This window comes from Lissotriton vulgaris, chromosome 7 (assembly GCF_964263255.1).
Source record: "Lissotriton vulgaris chromosome 7, aLisVul1.2, whole genome shotgun sequence".
NCBI lineage: Eukaryota > Metazoa > Chordata > Amphibia > Caudata > Salamandridae > Lissotriton > Lissotriton vulgaris.
This window is the reverse complement of record NC_141695.1, coordinates 688,810,929-688,833,560: the sequence shown is the minus strand read 5'-3', so window position 1 is coordinate 688,833,560 and position 22,632 is coordinate 688,810,929. Positions and strand designations below refer to the sequence as shown.

Genomic DNA, 22,632 nt, shown 5'->3' with positions numbered 1-22,632 from the left:
ATTCATACCTCTGTCTGAAAGCAAAAGCCTGCATCCCTTAATGACAGGGCTTAACAATTACATCTGACGACATTTATACGTAGTCTCGTCCTACCCAATGTAGCCAACGAAGGGACATGGACCCGACCCTGCTACAGCGCGCGTCACCTTCCACTGTGCTGAAAACTGGAGAAACGCTCCACAGCACCGCGTCTACCGACCTTGATACCTGACCTTACTGGTGAGCCACAATGAACAAAGCATGCTTCCAATCCTTCCCGAAACCGTGAACCGAGACCATCCTAATTGCGTTTATATTTATTATAATTTTTTTATTTTTATTTTCACGTCGGAGACGGCGTGTCCAGCGCGCGAAAGAGTCAGCACACTTATTAGTCCCGCCCATGGACGTTCCCAAGGTGGGAACACTGACGTTCGTGTGGGTGGGGTATAGACTCACAGTCAAAACCCGACGAGGACGCGAGGCCGGCCCTGATCGCCAGACAGGGGAACCAGCATGCCGCAAGCCCAGACGGAGCGGAACCTGGCCGTGAAGGGCGGTGATCACGACGCCCCGGGGCCCACATGGCGCTGATGCGAGGGAGGATATTTACGAGCAGGGAATGGAGAGAGGCGCTGGTAAAGCTCATCGCCCCAGCTGCCCGAACAGTTCTGCACGGCGGAAGGCCGGGAGGATGGAACCCCTCCCCTTAGCCTACCCCACGTCCCAAACCTTCGTCCCAACTCCGCACAGGCACTGCCAAGCGGACCTCCTGCGTTGTCCGGGAAGAGAATTTGTAACAGAAACTCGGTTCCACAGGGCCTTAGCCCACGTGGTGCGACGTGGCTGAGTGGGGGGTTGGAGTAACGCTCACCTCCCATCCAATTCGACCGACCATCGAGATGGCGTGTTGGGTGCGCAAAAGAGGGCGTAAAATGGTGGGGGAGGCATATATACCCTCCCCAAGTCTTGGCGCCCAGGAACTGACGCTGTTAGCGCGCCGCGGCCAGGCTGGGGGGACTCCACCCAGAGTCCCTGCCCATGTTAGGGGCGGGGGTGTGGGGTGCCCAGGCGATACTAGAATGCTGACCTCTCTAGTGGCTCCCTGTGGGGGCCTCGGTCAGCTGTAGAGAGTGCGGGCCGCAGCGGCAGAGGAACAGCGGAAGGCAGTCACCCGGTGTGCGAGGGGAAGGTTCTGTTGCCTCGTTGTACCCTGGTGATCCTCCCTCGGTGCCCACCGACCTCCACTGACGGAAGCCTGCACCTTCAGTCCCTGCAGACTCCCGGCCCCGTCGTTTAAGAGAGAGCGCGAGCCGCCGCCTCAGCAGAGGAGCAGTGAAAGGCAGTCACCTCTCTCGTTCCCATGGATAATCCACAGAAGCGCTGCGTACGCGGCTCTTGAACACCATGGTTACCAGGCACCGGCCTGACTGTGTTGACAGCTAGCATGACCTAAACATCTTTATTTGCTAACACCGTTTTAATAAGTAAAAACAAGGAAATTAAATTGTCAAAAGGCAGTTGTCGGACGCCGTGCTTTCATTTACTCTTCACATTAATGATAAATTATGCGTTATCAATGCCATTGGCACCCGCAGCAACTCCAATCTCACTCCAAATGAAATATTCTTTTCTTATAGCATCGCTGGGGGACGCTATGTGGTACAACGCAACTTCATAAAAACTTTTTGAATGTTGTGCTGCGCTGACAAGGCCTACCTGACAGAGAACTGCTCTATCTCTTATTTTAAAGCAATTTAAAGGGCCCTTTACAGTAGGTGAGCATACCTGCAGTGTCTGCCATTTACAGACCTACCACTTCACAGTGTCACTATGTATCAAACAATATAGGAACTCCACACCATCACTGGGTTTAAGAGTCAATGTCGCCTGGTGAGCACAGAGTGTGCTGAAAAACCCTGTCTGGAGCATGTTTCCAGCTCTTATGTTGGAACGTCTGCCTCTTGGTGTCCAAACAGGGTTTTGCATCCTCCTTAGGACACTGGAGGCGGGCTCAGAAGCTTTTGTTTTGTATTTTAAAGAGGGCAGGGTATATTTCTAAGGCAACAGCGGATACTAAGCTTTGTCAGAATCAATTGCCCCGCCCCTGTTAGTTTTTGTGCATTTTTTATTTCTTTGCATCATTACCAACTTGTAGAATATGGATTTGCTCTCTATTTAACATGTATACTCTGACATGATGCAATTGTATTTGAACCAAATTCATTATGACATTAAAGTGTGTTTTCCTAACTTATATTAACTAGGTATCAGTTAAGCCTAGGTCTCAAAGGAACCATATGAGGCAAGAAGAACAGGTCAGAATTTATCTTAATGACTGGCACTATAACCGTGCCCATTTTACTTCACTAAAAGTGTCTAACTAAAGTTCCAATCTACCATTCGTCACCAATGCCTTCCTTTTATCACTGTTTAGCTTAAGCAAATTATTGCACATCAACTCCCAAATGCACCACTTACATTGCTACAAATGTGCGAAAGAACATCACCCAGGTTAACTTACGAGCTGGGCGTACATGTAGAAGATTACACACATTGAGTGGATGTGCTTTTCAAGGCGTGCTTCATGCAGAGGAACAAGATGGGGAGAGAGTAGAGAACTGGCAGACATCCACTAGCAAGCAGAGGATTTGTGGAAGTAAGGAGTCAGATGCCACGCGACTGAATTCAACCAGTACAAAAGGAAATGGAACAATGCACATGAAGAGCCAGCAATCAAAGCCAGCAGAAGTAATTTTTAGGTCGAGCTCTCTCGACCTATTGTCGCTGAGTTAGCTCTGAAGGGAGATAGGCCGGGGGACGCGCAGATTCAGTTATGTGGACGCGCACAGAAAGTCAGCCTCTCAATCACCCAAGCAAAACACAGGAGCGCACAGACACACACGCCCCCTCCCCCTACAACTAAGCCCCACACCGCACACACGTGCACACACACATTTCCCCCCCCCCCTCTCCTCACCATGTTCTTTCCGCGTGTCCCTCTCCCTCCGCAGCAGGTCAGTCTCTGCATCAGGCTCCATGTCTTCTCCGGCGATCCTCCTCAGCTTGCGTACACGCTCACGGCGACGGCGTCTCGTGCGCTCTCACCTCGTGCACTACTCATGCCTGAACCTGGGGAACGGGATCGTTTTTGCGGTGTCTCACGTTGGTGCACATGCAGCAGATCGCCGGCGGTCTGTGGTCCTGCTAGTTAATTAAGTTTTCCTTTAGGGGGACTACGCTGCTGTAGTATTTATACGCCGTCAATCGTTCTTGAACATCTGTACCTCTGGTCCCTCTTCTGTGTTCGGGTAATTTGCGCATCACTTGCCATGCATGAGACTCCAAAGTGTTGCTAAGCTGCGGTGACGCGGCACGCAGGGCCGTGCTCCCTAGCGCGGGGCAGGTCGGGATATTTAAGGTGTCCCGCGCGTGGCCCGTGATGGTTCCTGCAGCCGGGCACCTGTCTGGGCCACGTTTCTGTTACTCGGGGTTGGCCTGCTCCCACCCGCCTGGGCAGTGGTGTCACTTCTGTTGCTTGCGGGCGGCGCTTGGTGCCTGCACACTGGGCCTCCGGGCTGTGTCAGCTGCCGGAGCCCCCGCCCAAAGCCTGTGCAAACGGCGGCCCTTCTCCCTCTCCTCGCTGTAATGCTTCTGGGCAGCTATCTCGGCCACCCTGTGGCAGGGTCGAGGGGGCCTGGGGTCAGCAGCAGCGTTTGCGAGAGGCATTACACCGGCCGTACCAAGCCCGCAGCGGAGGCTTAGTTACGGGTAAGGGCAATTCTGTTCGACCGAACAGCTGCTATATACCATGCAGGTTTTTATAAAAACACTTTCACACATGTTTAAATTATTTTTTGTTTTATATACCGTTCCAAGTGCCGTCTGTCGTCTTCGAACAGTGGAAAACAAAAATATGCACGTCATTTAGGGCACCATCGGGTCATGGTCTGTAGCCATACATTCGTGTGAATGCATGACTGTGCTTTTTTTTTGCTGATGTTATGCCAAGCCTTTTTTCAGCCTCATTTTTGCACAGAAAAACTGAAAGAACCAGACAACAAAATAAATGAATTGAACAGACTTGCTGAAATGCTCACAGCTGACATGGGAGAACATGAACCTATGCACTCGAGGTTGATTGCTGCTGCAAGTGGCTCACCTCACTAGTTATCTTTCTCCTTATAGTATAACGCACTTAGGCATTTTGGAACTATGCACTGTTTTTTTAAAAGAATAATATGAGCTGCTGAAGGTGTTTTGGTCTTTAATGATTGTCTTTTGCCTAATTGTGTTAGTTGGCCTCGGTCGTCTCCCAGCTCTCAATGTTTCTAGGTCTGTGCGCAAGCAGCTAGTTAATCCAGGCGAGCTTGTTTTTTTTTTTTGGATCCATTTCACGGCGAGCAACTAAATCAAACAAGCATTTTTTTTAGCTAGTTCTTGTTAATTTCTGCTGTTTGTACAGGAAAGCTTGCTCGGTGGTGACATGTGCTGTCTAATCTGTGTCTCTTGTTGAAATTGATTAAAATATTTTTACAAAGGAAAAGCCAGAACGTTGTCAATACTTGCTTAACGTGTGGGTCTGAGACTGTTTCTTTGTGGCCTTCTGGCTTCCTCCGTTCTTGCCTTAGGGTGGTGCTTTACATGCCAACTTAGGTTTACCTTGTTTAAATATGTAATCTCTTCATAAGAAGACCTTCCCATTGTCCTATATGTTGAAGAAAGCAAAAACTTCAGTCCTGTAACACCTGGCCTCAAAACGTATCCTTTCATTCCAACTCAGAGTTTTCATTCCTTTCTGAATTTCTCATTCTCTGTGTGCCAGGGGTTTTGGATTCAGATCAATATGGATGAGAGAGACGATTGTGAGACAATATGGCCTCATCAATGGAAACAAGGGTGAGACAGGAATGAGAGTGAGATATAAGGATGTTCCTATTGCGGCCCAGCATGCAGCAAGGTACCATCAAAAGAGCACATTTGTAATCAGCGGTGTTTACATTCCGGGGAAGGGGATTTGGTGTGGGGGCAGGGTACCCCATCCAAATTCCTTCGGTATAACCGGAAGAAATTTCAGCGGGCAAAGCATGTCATAAAAAGGAAAATGTGTGATTTTACCAGTCAGTTAGAATGAAACAGCACAGTACTTCTATTCTAACCTGGAAAACTAGCTTGGAATTGTCAGTGGTATTACTATAAACATTGAATAACGGTATTTCACCTGGGACGTTTTACCAGCTAAAAAAATTCGGCCACCTAGTAATGAGGGATAAGGTGTTAATGACCAGCTAATTAAAGATGGTCAATGGACACTTAACTAAAAGACTGATGTAATCTAAGGCAGAACAGCATTTTTCAGTGTTGTTTGTGGCAGGACTCTATTATGTGTTTTAGTGCTGCATGCATTATAGGCCCGGTTTAATACAACTAGTGTTGACTTAAGAATGTACAATCATATGCTGTGCTTCTGAGGTGCAAGTAAAAGACCTTGAAGCAGAAGAGCGGGTCAACTTGACATTTTTAGGGCGAGCCTTTGTGATGCAAAGGGTCGGAGGTGTTAGTAAGCATTAGCAGAAGCATGCAATAAAGCCACACTTGAAAGGTGGCAGCTGCCAAACTGAACTCTGACTTCCTGTCCTTACAGTTTAGTGGGTTACCACCTGTTGCACAGAACTCGCAGGGCACACGTGTTTATCAGAGGGGCTGGACACGTTTCATCATTCCAATGTCGATGAAAGCAGTTTTGTTGATTTGCACAGTGCTAGCACCTGTTGTCTGTGTCTGGCGTGAGAAAGCGCTATAAAAGGGTGTTATGAATTGTAAAGTGCTTGTTACGGTAACTATTAACCCTACAACGGTCTGCTTTCAACCAGACTGCAAATCCCTCGCCAGCACAGCCCCGGCGGAAGCCTTACACAGTGCCCGTGCGTTAATACCCGCAACATACACGGTACAACACCCTGATATCTGCAAATAGAAACACAATAAAAGTCTGTCCTTGTTCTTATCCTTGGGTCCGGGGACCCCTTCAGGTTCGCAAAGCCTTCTCAGGGGGGGTCACTCACTGCTTGGAAAATTAAATAATGTTTTGTTATTTTCACTTGATATAGCGCAATGACTCATATCGGCTGGTGTATCTGGGCGCTTAGACAACATAGCACAACCACAACTAAAATAACCAGGCCTTCAAGAGTTTTTTAAACTAAACAAAATCTGGACAACTGCATAGATGGGACGGAAGTTGATTCCAAGCCGAGGGGCGGTGAAGAGTGAGATCTACCTCCGACTCTGGAAGAGCTGAGGGGGGGAACGGTCAGTTGCACTTTATGGCTAGACCGAAGAGTTCTGGAAGAGCAGTAATGACGTCATTTATCCTCTATGGACGTGGGGGCTCTGCCCATCAAAGACTTGAGGCAGCAGACCTTAAAAACATGGCATTTCCTGACCAAAGCCAATGTCGGGTTCTCAGAGTAGGAGCCGGGCGGTTACTTACCTAGCGTGCAGCATCGCTTTGCACCAGCTGAAGTCTGGACAGTGAGGGGTCATTGGCGGCCATAAGCATTGGCATTGTCAAGGCGACTAATGACAAGGGCTTGTTTAACATCCTGGCAAATTGGCAATGACCCACAACTGGGGAGGACGACCCAAGAAACAAAAAACAGAAACAGAAACGTACAATCAGGTAAGTGACGGGCCAGCACTGCAGGTTCCAGCTCTGTTGCCCTAAACACAGCTCTTCCAACACAGTGAGCGTCCTGGGGCCTTTTCGACATTCACTGGGCACTGGTGCACAACAAACAGCGCAAGTGCTCGTTTGCACAGCTGTCTTTTGGTGAAATACAGAAATTCTTAGCGCTTACTCTATTCCATATTGCACAAATGTGTTTTTCACCGTTGCAAAAATGAGGTAAATAGTTTGCGAAACATTTTCATAGTTTGATTGCAAATGATCAAATGATTTTATGTTAAATAATTTGGTTTTAGCAAAGGAAAATATATCATTAGTGAATATCCACTAGTAAAGAAATTAAGCAAACTAATTTTACAGTATTTATGAGGCTTTAAGAGTTTATACTTTAACGTAATTCATAATCAACGTAGTTTCCTTTTTCATGTTTTAAAAATGAATAAACTATAGATTTTCTGTTATTTTTAATAGGAACACACAAAACGAATCTATTCATTTTCTCAATGTTTGCCCTTGTGCAAAACTAATTTATGTCAAGTGTAGCAGTGCCAATCGTGCTATCTTCATTCCGTAATAAAAAAAAAGCACCAAATCTGTTTTCGTACCTGTATGAAATTTATATAAGATGGCTACTTGATGGATGATGTGAGTGCTTCCCATTACAAAGCCCCAATAACCTATTAAATATGTTGCACAACCCCCACCTTCTTTTAGTTCTCACAACCCTTTCGTCCCTTTTCTCCTCATTAGTAATACAGATATTTCCAGAATTTCTCCTAATTTAAACACTGCAAATAACTTCACATTAATACTTTTTAAGTTATTATTGCGTTCAAAGCTGCTGTAAGAACTTCCTGTTACAGGCAGGGGGCAGCACTGATCTGCATGTGAGTTGACACAAGACCCAAATTACGGGACACCCCATATTCAAACACACTCAAGACAGGCAGGGATGAACCTGAGACACTCAGTATTTGGGTCTGATAAACCAACCATCAGACCGTATTATTACATTATTTGCAGTAGTAAATAGGCTAGGCCCAGCCCCCACTTACCTGTGACCAGCCCACCGACCAGTCCAGCCCTTTCAGACCCGGCTCTTTGGCCTCGAGGCTCACACCTACCTTCAGTGTGTGAAGAGGTTTTGGTGCCAAGTCTAGGATGTACAAGATGCCACTGATTATGATTGATTTATAAATCAGCCTCAATGCTGCATGAATGCAGCAACCTCTGTTCGGCCTCACCCAGTCCTCTCTCTATGTAGCAGCCCTCGTCATGTGTTCTTTAATCAGCTTGAGTTAGGAGTACACATAGCAGCTTGAGTCATATATGCACATAGCAGTGTAAGTCATGTGTGCACATAGTAGGTCCAGATATAATTGCGGTACATTGGGTATGCATGTAACAGCCTCACTCATTATGCATTTCGCATTGGGAGTCATGATTGCAATCAGAAGCATCAGCCTTCTATATATGTTACTTCTTCAGTTATGTACCCACGTAGCAGCCAGCCTCATTGCTCTATGCATGTTATAGCCTCTGCCACGTGTGGTTGTAGAAGCCTAAATCATATGTATGCATGTGTAGGTACTTATATAGCGCAAACCTAGCAGTGAAGAAACAGAGCACTCTCTAAATACCTTTATGTGAAGGGTCTGGAGATGATGTACAAGATAGCGTACATCAAGTGTGGATGACACAAATACATTGTAACACATTTTAGGTACAGGAAGATTAAGTGATTTGCCAACAACCATACGATTTTGAGTCTAGCACTGAGGCTGGGATTCAAACCGGAGGTTCCAGAACCAAAAGGCAGAAGTTTGCATTCCTAGGACACATCCCCTCATATATGCATGTCTGCATCTCCTTTCATGTATGCATGTAGGTGCTCCTGTCGTGTGTGCATGAAGTAGTGTTAGTAGTGTGTACATGCGTTACCCTCTATTGTCTGTGCATGTGTGTATATAAGGACAAAGGCCAGTGAATACTGAAGTACTGGGGACACCTATTCTACTCTGCAAAACTGCACTCCATGGCACTGTATTCTACGCCAATCCACTCTACTCTTTACCACTCCAATCTATACCACTTCACTCTACTTCTACTATATGCCACTACACTTCATACTACACCACTCTAAGCCACTCTTTTACAATCTACACCACTCTACTCCACTGCAAAATAAGCAGCGCCACTCTATGCCACTATACTCTACACAACTTTTATCTACACCACAGTGCTCTACATCACTTAATATACACAATTCCACTGCACAGCATACCCCATATTTACACTACACAAATCCACTCCACGCAATTCCATGCCACACAATTACACAACTAGCAATTCCAATCCCACCCACATAATTTCACTCAAACCACATACATCCACCCCATAACACAAGTGTCAAAGACATTGCCATTTACAACACCAATGGCTCTAACTCAAAAAAAAATGCGAGACCTATTGCATTTCTAATGCTTGTTTAGGATGGAATGCTTGAGGATGACAAACACAGCCAATAGATTGAGTAAAGTCAAACAATGCTGCAATTGGCAGCCATCCTAAGATCATCAATGGAGTGACTCATTGGTGTAATCCAGCTGAAAACTTACCTGGGCGGGGCTAGGGTATGGGATCTCAATAGATTGCACATATATACTTTACTGTTTGCCAGTATCACCATGAGTATATTATCAGCTGCTGGTAACAAATATAAATGCAAAAAGAACAATTGATGGACAGAATGCAGAACAATGTCATACATTCAACCCAGTACAGAGATCTGGGCCTAAATCCATCGTTTTTTGCTCCCCGTGCCATTCCAGTTGGAACCCAGCCATATGCAAATCAGTCTTGACCCTGCTGCCAATAGGAACAGTCCTGCCTGAACTGCCAAGCCAGGTCCTCCCTGGACTGGAAATAAGCATCCTAGGACCGGTTTCACCCCTCATCAGCCAGGCTAGCTCGACTCCAGTGGCATGGAGAGCACCGGACCCACGTCTGGGCAAACCCATCCCACTTGGGGTTACAAATGCAAAAGAACAATTGATGGGCAAGATATGGGCTGATAATTCTTAATGATAACTGAATCAACATCTGTCTTTTTCAGCACTGGAGAGAGCACAGATGAATTTCACCCTGTCACAATATCCATCTCTCATGCACCTTGTTAATTTACCTGCTATCGAATTCTCCGAATTTTTTTTTCTCCCATTTACTGCGATTCATAGGCTAGAATGAAGCTTGGCTCTGCCAGCCATGATAAAATGTCTACTGCCTTAGTCATAGTATGTCCATGGCAGCCTTAAGAGAAATGATCTCATGGAGAATTCATCTTCCAGCATCCTTCAGCACAGCCTCCTCACGGTCAGTGTTATTTATTTGGATTTGTGACCATTAGAGGTTTCAGCCCTGACCTGGTCCTTACTATAGTGCGTTCATCTCTTGATGGAGACCTGCTCTGGGACAATATGTTGCTGGTTGGTCACATAGCGCTTTAGTTCTTTTGTGATCAGTGTTGCGTATTTTGTTCTGTGACATGTCTTCAGTGCCAGGGGTTCACCATGCAAGGTCTTACCTCCTCTGTTTTCTCCTTTAAGGTTCATTGCTCTGTTTGGGGACCGTGTATGACCTGGCTGGTCTCTAGGCATATGGCAGACGGGGATTTCTCAAACTTTTCTCTCCCTGCTTGCACTGCTGCTAGATTATGTATCCATACATGACTAGTCAAAAGCCAGCGGAGCGGTTAGCGCTTACTCTGCAACTCCTAATACTTGCTTCCAGAACTACCATTAATTTGAAATTGTGACCAATACATTTGCGTAAAGCTTCGTTTTTATCGTGTATTTTAAGAGCAATTGATTTAATAATTGCCTGCCTGCAGATGCCTAGGACTCACACAGTTTGCGGGGGGGGGGGCTCTTTGTGAACTTGCCTTGCCACCTTCCACCAATCCCTGGCTAGACCTGCTCTTTATCTCTCACAGACCAAATAACCAATTGAGTGGCCACTAGTTTAGTGGCATGCTACGTGCCATAAGTCAATTTAAAGCCATGTCTGGGGTAAGAGCCATATAAATAAGTTTTCAATTCAGTTACGGATGTACACACTTCGAAACAAACAGTATTACTAGTCCTAAAGTCCACCACCATTTGAGAAGGCACCAACTACAATGACTAGAGTAGTCACAACTGATGGACCTTTATTCCAGATATTATGCAGTTACGTAAAATCCCAAGCTTTGCTACAAAAGGAGAAATTTACTCTACACACAAGGCCACTGGAATATGAGATTATGCACAATTATGGATTTTCAAGTTTAGAAACGCATCTTAAGGCTATAATTGAATAATAACTGCGCAAAGGGGGGTTTCCTCCTTAATACCAGTTAAATATGCGTAAAAACACATTAAGCCGCCTTCATTTGAGCTTTGGCTGTAGCTAGCGCATGTTATGCAAAGAAAACAAACTTAAGGCCAGCCTTTAAGTTACAAACCTGAAGGTATTTCACACCCCATCCTTTTTTTTAATGACTGCATGCGGAGGGTTGGTCCATGAATTATTCATTAAGGGTGCTAAACAGATTGCTTTGTGCAAAGCAAGCAAGTCAGGGAAGCGGTTGGAAAGTCCAGCAAAACGCCCAAAGCTGTATAAAGCACTGCCCTAGGCTAGAATTGACTCCTCACGACAAGAGCGTAGCGGTGAAGCGAGTAATGCGTCACTGCTACGTTCTAATCGCGAACGAGGGCTGGCCAAAAATGTCATTTCAGGGCCGTTATTTGTAGCACGCGCCGCGCATGCTACAAGATTGACTCCCTGGACTCGAGGTGGGCCGGGGGGGGGGGGGGGGGGGGCAACACGGTCCGGGAGTCCGAGAGGACACAAACGTGGGATTTAGTTAAGCCGCGCTGCAGCCTGCACTCCTTGACCGGCGTTGGGTAACTGCTGCACAGTGCACACAAACGCGGTACTTAGTTATTGCCAAAAACTAAGTCCCGCGTTTGTATGCACTGTGCAGCAGTTACCCACGCAGATCAAGGAGTGCAGGCTGCAGCGCTGGCGGCTTCGGCTTTGCACTTTTAAACTATGGTTGCGGCACTGGAGGCCCGCCGCGGCCGCCTTTATAATTTATTTGGGACTGGACCAAATAAATTATAAAGGCTGCCGCGGCCGCAACAGGCCTCCAGAGACCCGCGGTCGCCTCAACAATGTTTTGCTTTCACCCCTCCTGTTTTTCCGAGTTTCGTTTTTGTTGGCATTAGGACTCTGCACTTTACCATTGCTAACCAGTGCTAAAGTGCTTCTGTTCACTCCATTAAACATGGTAAAATTGGTTTACACCCAACTGGCACATTTAATTTATTTGTAAATCCCTAGTAAATTTGAACTGGATTGGATCATCTCGTTCCTCTCCAGAAGAACCCAGAGAGTCCGCCTCCCCCCCCCCCTTCCGATCCGCGGCCACCGAGATCATCTGTGGCGTTCCTCAAGGATCCTCACTCATCCCAACACTCTTCAACATCTACATGAGCCTCCTCGCCACCATCGCACGAAAACACAACATCAACATCATCTCCTACACCAACGACACCCAGCTGATACTATCCCTCACTAAGGACCCAGCCACCACCAAAACCAACTTCCAGGAAGGGATGAAAGAAGTAGCAGACTGGATGAAGCACAGCCGTCTCAAGCTCAACTCAGACAAGACGGAAGTCCTCATCCTCGGACTATCCCCATCTGCCTGGGATAACTCTTGGTGGCCCCCGGTGCTGGGAGCCGCACCGACACCCACGGACCACGCATGCAACCTGGGCTTTATCCTGGACTCCTCCCTCACGATGATCAAAAAAGTCAACGCTGTCTCATCCTCATGCTTCAACACCCTGAGAATGCTTCGGAAGATCTTCCAGTGGATCCCCACAGAAACTAGAAGAACAGTCACCCAATCAATCAATCAATCAATCAATCATAGAATTTGTAGAGCGCGCTACTCACCCGTGAGGGTCTCAAGGCGCTGGGGGAGGGGGTGCTGCTACTGCTCGAAGAGCCAGGTCTTGAGGTGCTTCCTGAAGCTGTGGTGGTCCTGGGTCAGTCGGAGGTGAGTGGGGAGGGAGTTCCAGGTCTTTGCTGCGAGGTAGGAGAAGGATATTCCTCCAGTGGTGGCTCTGCGGATCCGTGGGACGATGGCGAGGGCGAGGTTGGTGGACCGCAGCTGGCGGGTGGGGGTGTAGAACGTGAGTCAGTTGTTGAGGTATTCAGGTCCCAAGTTGTGGAGTGCTTTGTGTGCATGGGTGAGCAGTCTGAACGTGATCCTTTTGCTGACGGGGAGCCAGTGGAGATTTCTCAGGTGTGTAGAGGTGTGCTTGCGGCGGGGAATGTTGAAGATGAGTCGTGCGGAGGCGTTTTGTATGCTGGAGGCGGTTCTGGAGTTTGGTGGTTGTTCCCGCGTAGAGGGCGTTACCGTAGTCCAGTCGGCTGGTGACGAGGGCCTGGGTGACTGTTTTTCTGGTTTCGGTGGGGATCCATTGGAAGATCTTCCGGAGCATGCGTAGGGTGTTGAAGCATGAGGATGAGACGGCGTTGACTTGACCATTGACCGTGGAGAAGTGTGGCTCACTGGTTAGAGCGGCAGACTCTGAAGCAGAGATCAGGCCCGGGACCAGGGTTCAAGTCCCGACGCGGCAGGGTCTTGGGCTCAATATCCATACACTCGATCATTCTCGCCTCGGCGCCTACTCTAATCATGGGTCCCACGCTGCAACTCTGGGCAATAGCTTGCTTAATCTCCACAACGGCCCCTACAACACTGGGATGCCTGGCTTCACCTTGGGGGTGCCCAGGAGGGGCATCTCACAGGGAGAGCCAGGAAGGGTTCCACAGCGTTATACAGCGCCGGGACGCCCCGTTGCTGGGCAGCTGTGCGCTTTACAAGTATACTACATTTACATTTGGTCATTGTGAGCGTGGAGTCTAGGATGAAGCCCAGGTTGGGTGTGTGGTCTGTGGGTGTCGGTGCGGTGCCCAGCGCCGGGGGCCACCAGGATTCGTCCCAAGCCGAGGGGGATGATCCGAGGATGAGGACCTCCGTCTTGTCAGAGTTGAGTTTGAGACGGCTGTGCTTCATCCAGTCTGCTACTTCTTTCATTCCTTCCTGGAAGTTTGATTTGGCGGTCGCTGGATCCTTGGTGAGGGAGAGTATCAGCTGGGTGTCGTCAGCGTAGGAGATGATGTTGATGTTGTGTTTCCGTGCGATGGTGGCGAGGGGGCTCATGTAGATGTTGAAGAGTGTAGGGCTGAGTGATGAACCTTGGGGTACGCCGCAGATGATTTCTGTCGCCGGGGAGCGGAAAGGGGGAGGCAGACTCTCTGGGTTCGCCTCCCCCGGTGAGGAATGAGGAGACCCAGGCCTTCGTCATCAGCCGACTGGACTACGGGAACGCCCTATACGCAGGAACCACCGCCAAACTCCAGACTTGGCTCCAGCGCATACAAAACACCGCCGCACGACTCATCCTCGACATCCCTCGCCACAGCCACATAACCACCCACCTAAGAAACCTCCACTGGCTTCCCGTCAACAAAATGATCACGTTCAAACTGCTCACCCACGCACACAAAGCTCTCCACAACATGGGCCCAAACTACCTCAACAGCCGACTCTCGTTCTACACCCCCACCCGCCAGCTTCGCTCCACCAGCCTCGCCCTCTCCATCGTCCCACGAATTCGCAGAACCACCTCAGGAGGAAGATCATTCTCCTACCTGGCTGCGAAGACCTGGAACTCTCTCCCCACTCACTTACGACTGACCCAGGATCATCTCAGCTTCATGAAGCACCTCAAGACCTGGCTCTTCAAGCAGTAGCAGCAGCGCCTTGAGACCCTCACGGGTGAGTAGCGCGCTCTATAAATGCTTTGATTGATTGAACTACATGTATCCAGGGCCTCTAAATTAAATTCTACTAGTGGGACTGCCGCACTTATTGTGCTACTCACTTAAGTAACCTTTTGAAACATGTCTCAGGTCTTCCATTGCAGCCTTTATGCAATTTTTAACTGCCAATTCGACCTGATGAAATAAACCTTTTACTAAACCTAAACCTCCCTTTTAATACTCACCCCTATGTTAGGCCCTAAACAGCCTATAGGGCAGGATGCATTGTATTTAAACGTTAGGACATGTGTGTTTAAGTTGTACATGTCCTGGTAGTGAAAAAATCCTAAATTAATTTTTGCTACTGTAAGACCTGCTTCTCCCATATGATAACATTTTGTTACCCTTTTACATTTAATAAGTGTTACCTTTCGATTGGGTACAGGTAGAAATGTCATCTTTGGCCTCAAAAGAATTTTGATTTAAACCCCTCTTTAATGGTAAAGTCAGATTTTAAGTCAAAGAGAAGAAGTAAAAAGAGAAAGAAGATGTAAGGATAATGGGGAGAAAATTAGAAGTGCAGCTTACTTCATCCCTGGAATCCCTGCTGATACTGTTGCTGCCTCCACCCTGGGAATGATGAAACATTACAGAAGGATTTTATGAAAGCTTGTTGGTTTACAGGTCTGAGTGTGATACGATGCAACTCCTTGCTTTCTGTGATATCCTTGTTTCCTCCTCCTTCAATGGCTTGACAGCCTTGGGAGGTGAAGCCAGGGTGGGGCAGGTCAGAACAAATGAGCCACTTACACCAATGGACCAATGCTCATACATCAGCAACCAGTCTAACGGGCTTTCATCCCCTACCTCACGCCCGCCATCCTTGACTCCCCATCGAGGACTGACACTGTGTCAGGGGCTGGGTGGTAGGAGCCAGTGGAACCAGAGCACTGTGGCTTGGAGCAGTCCTTGTGTCCTCCTGACCGAGCTCAGAGCAGACAGATTGGTAGGCAAGGGCAGGTCCCCTCTAACCCAAAATAGCACCTAACTTTTCCCTTCACGAGGTCCTGAGTAGCCGCTTGAGGTGCAACACTGCCACCGGTCAGGCATGAAAAAAAGGTGCACATAGCAGCTCTTCAAATTCCACAGGCCGGGCTGGGCTTGTTACATTTCTTACGAGTTTGCCAATCCTTCTGGCGCCTGGACTCCCTGGGTCCTGCTGGATCCCACTGAACTGCTAACTCTCACTTGATGGCCCCACTCGACAGATCCTCAAGTTGGCGTGTGTAGTGCATATTCAGTTCAGGTAAAGTTTGAGTGAAAAGTAAAAAAAGCGGAGGGAAGTCCCCCAGAGAATTTGTTTGGGAGTCGCAGAGTGCTGTGTGGATGCTGTGAACAAAAAAGGTGGGCTCGCGTTGAGCACCGAGTAGTGGCATGGCATACGGAGGAGCTTTGTCCCCGATTCCCCGGTTGTAGAGTATCCTTAGTGAGGGAACCAGAGCTCTGGCCTGTTCCAAGTCTTTGTATGAAACCTGTTTGGATGTTTTTTTTCTGTGTCTAGATTTTTTTTCTAGATTTTAAGTAAAAAATGTACTACGGTGCTGTAATTTCTTTTGATTCATCTTTTCGTTTGATATGTAATTCTGCAGCTTATGGCCTCTGTGGGTTCCTGACATAAAGCCTGTTGTATATTATGCCATTGCTTCTTAAATGTACAAATTGTATTCTCCACAATACATTTTTGAGTCCTATTTCAAGGTATGATCATCTATCTACTTATCATAGCGATGCAATATATACACAATGTGTATTGTACAAATCTTAGTGAAATCCTGATGCTGTGTTGTACAAAGCAATCTAGCGTTCAGTAATAGGTCCAACATGATAATCATAAGTGCATGTTTCGGAATTTACCATGTTCACCAAATGTATAGATATGACTCGATGCATGCTCTCCACTGTCCACATTTACATACTCCTTACATCAGAAGTCAACTAGATCATGTGGCTTCTGTTTCTCATGACCTTTTACTTCCGGTTTTGTTGTGCGAGAGGCCAGTGATGTTGGCTTGCTTGCATTAATATGGTGTTTAGTGTGCAGGCCCGGAGAGTCCAAAGCTTTAGTCTGTACCCATCTGTATGCTGACTGAAACACTCAACGCGTGGCTTTATACACATGATGTCCCTAGCAACACTACTGGTTTTTAAAGTCAATACATGCCTCTGTTCAATACAGGATGTAGAGTCAGTGTAAGCTTGCAAACAAAGGCCCGCAGACTTTAGTTCTTCAGATGTTGATTGTAAGAGTACCTCTGCTATTGGTTTGTAGAGGCATTGTCTGTATGCTATCCATGATCTCAAATTCTTCATTCATTGATGACTTGCTGCTCAAGGCTTTACTCAGGATGCACACTGTCATTGGATATCTCGTGGGTACCCAGTACAACCAAGTCTTACATATGTGTGATCTGTCATTTCCAGCTAACCGCAGCCCAGATGACAGAAGAGGAAGGACAGGAAGCCTGGGTCAATGCCCTCTTAGGGAGAATGTTTTGGGATTTCTTAGGAGAAAAATACTGGTCTGACCTAGTGTCGAAAAAGATCCAAATGAAACTCAGCAAAATAAAGGTATGGAAATGACGTCCACTGTATGTACTATATTTCGTTCATGTCTACTGCGTACAATGTTTTGAATTATTCTTTTTCTTGGTAACTTGTACATTATCTGGAAGATTCCGTTTCATACGTTTTTGCTTAATAAAGGCAAACTAAAAGACTCGCAGGGTACAACTGCATAGTTTTCTATTAATTTCGAGCTCTAAAATGATTATTTGTACTTTAGACCATTCGTTTCACAAATACGTTTATTAAAGCAAATTTTGCAGAAGCTCGAAATATTGATGCTAATTACATGTTACATTTGTGAACGAGCGCTTGATTTGTCTGAAAGGAGAATACGGGAATGCCATCGTGGAAAAACGGTGAAAGTTAAATAGTTCTGCTTATTTCACATCTGTTAGGGCAAAGGATGCTTGATTGAGCCATTCTTAGTGGACATATTCCAGGACACAATCAGCGAAAGCTTTGTTCCACCATAAATAGAACTTGCGCAAGGAAAATGTCTGATTGCAAAACGTCCTGGTTATTTCCTTATTTTTAAAGAAAAAGCAAATCTACAGTTGGCGAACTTGCGCAGTACCTATATGGACATGTATTTGCAAAGCCCCATTTTGCCAAAGGGGATGGGGTTAGCAGTAAAGAGGTTTATTCAAAAATATGCTTAAAGCAATGAAGGAAAAATTTCGAATGTTATTCTTTTACATGTCCGTGCAGAGCCATTTGGGAGAAAGGGGGAATGAATGTCTAAGAGAGTGGCAGAACCATTTGTGGGAGAGAGACATAAATCCATTTGTGAAACGGGAGGGGCACTGCCAATTGTGCACGAGAGGGGCACTGCCATTTGTGCACGAGAGGGGCAGAGCCATTTGTGGGAGAGAGACATAAATCCATTTGTGAAACGGGAGGGGCAGAGCCATTTGTGCACAAGAGAGGGGCAGAGCCATTTGTGCAGGAGAGGGGCAGAGCCATTTGTGCACAAGAGGGGCAGAGCCGTTTGTGGAAGAGGGGCATTCATGCACAAGAGGGGTAGAACCATTTGTGGCAGAGGGCCAGAGCCATTTGTGCACAAGAGAGGCAGAGCCATTTGTGGAAGAGGGCAGGGCCATTTATGGAAGAAGGGCTGAGCCATATGTGGAATAGGGGCTGAGCCAGTTGTGGAAGAGGAGCAGAGCCATTTGTGAAAGAGAGGCTGAGCCATTTGTGCACAAGAGGGGCAGAGCCATTTGTGAAAGAGGGCAGGACCATTTGTGGAAGAGGGGCAGGACCATTTGTGGAAGAGGGGCAGAGCCATTTGCGGAAGAGGGCAAGACCATTTGTGGAAGAGGGCCTGAGCCATTTGTGCACAAAAGGGGCAGAGTCATTTGTGAACAGGAGGGGCAGAGCCATTTGTGGAAGAGGGGCAGAGCCATTTGTGGAAGAGGGGCAGAGCCATTTGTGGAAGAGGGGCTGAGCCATTTGTGGAAGAAGGGCTGAGCCATTTGTGCAAAAGAGGGGAAGAGCCATTTGTGGAAGAGGGGCTGAGCCATTTGTGCACAAGAGGGGCAGAGCCATTTGTGCAAAAGAGGGGAAGAGCCATTTGTGGAAGAGGGGCTGAGCCATTTGTGCACAAGAGGGGCAGAGCCATTTGTGGAAGAGGGGAAGAGCCAATTGTGGAAGAGGGGAAGAGCCAATTGTGGAAGAGGGCTGAGCCATTTGTGCACAAGAGGGGCTGAGCCATTTGTGCACAAGAGGGGCAGAGCCATTTGTGGAAGAGGGGCTGAGCCATTTGTCCACAAGAGGGGCAGAGCCAATTGTGGAAGAGGGCTGAGCCATTTGTGCACAAGAGGGGCTGAGCCATTTGTGCACAAGAGGGGCAGAGCCATTTGTGGAAGAGGGGCTGAGCCATTTGTACACAAGAGGGGCCGAGCCATTTGTGAAAGAGGGCAGGACCATTTGTGGAAGAGGGGCAGAGCCATTTGCGTAAGAGGGCAGGACCATTTGTGCACAAAAGGGGCAGAGCCATTTGCGGAAGAGGGCAGGGCCATTTGCGGAAGAGGGGCAGAGCCATTTGTATACAAGAGGGGCAGAGTGATTTGTGGAAGAGAAGCTGAGCCATTTGAGCACAAGAGAGGGGCAGAGCCATTTGTGGAAGAGAGCAGGACCATTTACGTAAGAGGGCAGGACCATTTGTGCACAAAAGGGGCAGAGCCATTTGCGGAAGAGGGCAGGGCTATTTGGGGAAGAGGGGCAGGGGCATTTGCGGCAGAGGGGCAGAGCCATTTGTGTACGAGAGTGGCAGAGCCATTTGTGGACGAGGGGCTGAGCCATTTGTGCACAAGAGAGGGGCAGAGCCATTTGTGGAAGAGAGCAGGACCATTTGTGCACGAGAGGGGCAGAGACATTTGTGCTCTAGAGGGACAGAGCCCTTGTGGACAAGAGGGGCAGAGCCATTTGTGGAAGAGGGCAGGGCCATTTGTGCACGAGAGGGGCAGAGCCATTTGTGCACGAGAGGGGCAGAGCCATTTGTGGAAGAGGGGCATTTGTGCACAAGAGAGACAGAGCCATTTGTCGAAGAGGGCATGGCCATTTGTGCATGAGAGGGGCAGAGCCATTTGTGCACGAAAGGGGCAGAGCCATTTGTGGACAAGAGGGGCAGAGCCATTTATGGAAGAGGCCAGGGCCATTTGCGGAAGAGAGGCAGAGCCATTTGTGGACGAGAGAGGCAGAGCCATTTGTGGGAGAGGGGCTGAGCCATTTGTGCACAAGAGGGGCAGAGCCATTTGCGGAAGAGGGCAGGACCATTTGTCGAAGAGGGGCAGAGCCATTTGCGGAAGAGGGGCAGAGCCATTTGCGAAAGAGGGCAGGACCATTTACGTAAGAGGGCAGGACGATTTGTGCACAAAAGGGGCAGAGCCATTTGCGGAAGAGGGCAGGGCTATTTGGGGAAGAGGGGCAGGGGCATTTGCGGCAGAGGGGCAGAGCCATTTGTGTACGAGAGTGGCAGAGCCATTTGTGGACGAGGGGCTGAGCCATTTGTGCACAAGAGAGGGGCAGAGCCATTTGTGGAAGAGAGCAGGACCATTTGTGCACGAGAGGGGCAGAGCCATTTGTGCTCGAGAGGGACAGAGCCCTTGTGGACAAGAGGGGCAGAGCCATTTGTGGAAGAGGGCAGGGCCATTTGTGCATGAGAGGGGCAGAGCCATTTGTGCACGAGAGGGGCAGAGTCATTTGTAGAAGAGGGGCATTTGTGCACAAGAGAGACAGAGCCATTTGTGGAAGAGGGCAGGGCCATTTGCGGAAGAGAGGCAGAGCCATTTGTGGACGAGAGAGGCAGAGCATTTGTGGGAGAGGGGCTGAGCCATTTGTGGAAGAGGGGCTGAGCCATTTGTGCACAAGAGAGGCAGAGCCATTTGCGGAAGAGCGCAGGACCATTTGCGGAAGAGGGGCAGAGCCATTTGCGGAAGAGGGCAGGGCCATTTGCGGAAGAGGGGCAAGGCCATTTGTGGAAGAGGGGCAGAGCCATTTGTGGAAGAGGGGCAGAGCCATTTGTGGAAGAGGGGCAGAGCCATTTGTGGAAGAGGGGCAGAGCCATTTGTGGAAGAGGGGCTGAGCCATTTGTGCACAAGAGGGGCAGAGCCAATTGTGGAAGAGGGCTGAGCCATTTGTGCACAAGGGGGGCTGAGCCATTTGTGCACAAGAGGGGCAGAGCCATTTGTGGAAGAGGGACTGAGCCATTTGTGCACAAGAGGGGCAGAGCTATTTGTGGAAGAGGGGCTGAGAAATTTGTCCACAAGAGGGGCAGAGCCAATTGTGGAAGAGGGATGAGCCATTTGTGCACAAGAGGGGCTGAGCCATTTGTGCACAAGAGGGGCAGAGCCATTTGTGGAAGAGGGGCTGAGCCATTTGTACACAAGAGGGGCAGAGCCATTTGTGAAAGAGGGCAGGACCATTTGTGGAAGAGGGGCAGAGCCATTTGCGTAAGAGGGCAGGACCATTTGTGCACAAAAGGGGCAGAGCCATTTGCGCAAGAGGGCAGGGCCATTTGCGGAAGAGGGGCAGAGCCATTTGCGGAAGAGGGCAGGGCCATTTGCGGAAGAGGGGAAGGGCCATTTGCGGAAGAGGGGCAGAGCCATTTGCGGAAGAGGGGCAGGGCCATTTGCGGAAGAGGGGCAGGGGCATTTGCGGAAGAGGGGCAGAACCATTTGTGTACGAGAGGGGCAGAGCGATTTGTGGAAGAGGGGCTGAGCCATTTGTGCACAAGAGAGGGGCAGAGCCATTTGTGGAAGAGAGCAGGACCATTTGTGCACGAGAGGGGCAGAGCGATTTGTGCTCGAGAGGGACAGAGCCCTTGTGGACAAGAGGGGCAGAGCCATTTGTGGAAGAGCGCAGGGCCATTTGTACATGAGAGGGGCAGAGCCATTTGTGCACGAGAGGGGCAGAGCCATTTGTGGAAGAGGGGCATTTGTGCACAAGAGAGACAGAGCCATTTGTGGAAGAGGGCAGGGCCATTTGCGGAAGAGAGGCAGAGCCATTTGTGGACGAGAGAGGCAGAGCCATTTGCGGAAGAGGGCAGGACCATTTGTCGAAGAGGGGCAGAGCCATTTGCGGAAGAGGGGCAGAGCCATTTGCGGAAGAGGGGCAGAGCCATTTGCGGAAGAGGGGCAGAGCCATTTGCGGAAGAGGGGCAGAGCCATTTGCGAAAGAGGGCAGGACCATTTGTGCACGAGAGGGGCAGAGCGATTTGTGCTCGAGAGGGACAGAGCCCTTGTGGACAAGAGGGGCAGAGCCATTTGTGGAAGAGCGCAGGGCCATTTGTACATGAGAGGGGCAGAGCCATTTGTGCACGAGAGGGGCAGAGCCATTTGTGGAAGAGGGGCATTTGTGCACAAGAGAGACATAGCCATTTGTGGAAGAGGGCAGGGCCATTTGCGGAAGAGAGGCAGAGCCATTTGCGGAAGAGGGCAGGACCATTTGTCGAAGAGGGGCAGAGCCATTTGCGGAAGAGGGGCAGAGCCATTTGCGGAAGAGGGGCAGAGCCATTTGCGGAAGAGGGGCAGAGCCATTTGCGGAAGAGGGGCAGAGCCATTTGCGGAAGAGGGGCAGAGCCATTTGCGGAAGAGGGGCAGAGCCATTTGCGAAAGAGGGCAGGGCCATTAGCGGAAGAGGGGCAGGGCCATTAGCGGAAGAGGGGCATGGGCATTTGAGGAAGAGGGGCAGAGCCATTTGTGCACGAGAGGGGCAGAGCCATTTGTGGAAGAGGGACTGAGCCACACAACAGAGGAGCAGAGCGATTTGTGGAAGAGAGCAGGACCATTTGTGCACGAGAGGGGCAGAGCCATTTGTGCACGAGAGGAGCAGAACCCTTGTGGACAAGAGGAGAAGAGCCATTTGCGGAAGAGGGCAGGGCCATTAGTGCACGAGAGGGGCAGAACCATTTGTGCACGAGAAGGGCAGAGCCATTTGTGGAAGAGGAGCATTTGTGCAC

At 48.8% G+C, this 22,632-nt stretch overlaps 1 protein-coding gene across 4 annotated transcripts in view; it reads left to right on the top strand.

Annotated features, from left to right (window-relative positions):
• The window catches only part of TEX2 (testis expressed 2), a 716,722-nt gene that overhangs the window by 534,911 nt on the left and 159,179 nt on the right, over positions 1 to 22,632 (top strand). For all 4 annotated transcript variants that reach the window (XM_086930910.1, XM_086930912.1, XM_086930911.1 and 1 more), the window contains exon 6: positions 17,031 to 17,177. In XM_086930910.1, the coding sequence (XP_086787036.1) occupies positions 17,031 to 17,177 (147 nt within the window). The remainder of the gene's footprint in view (positions 1 to 17,030; positions 17,178 to 22,632) is intronic.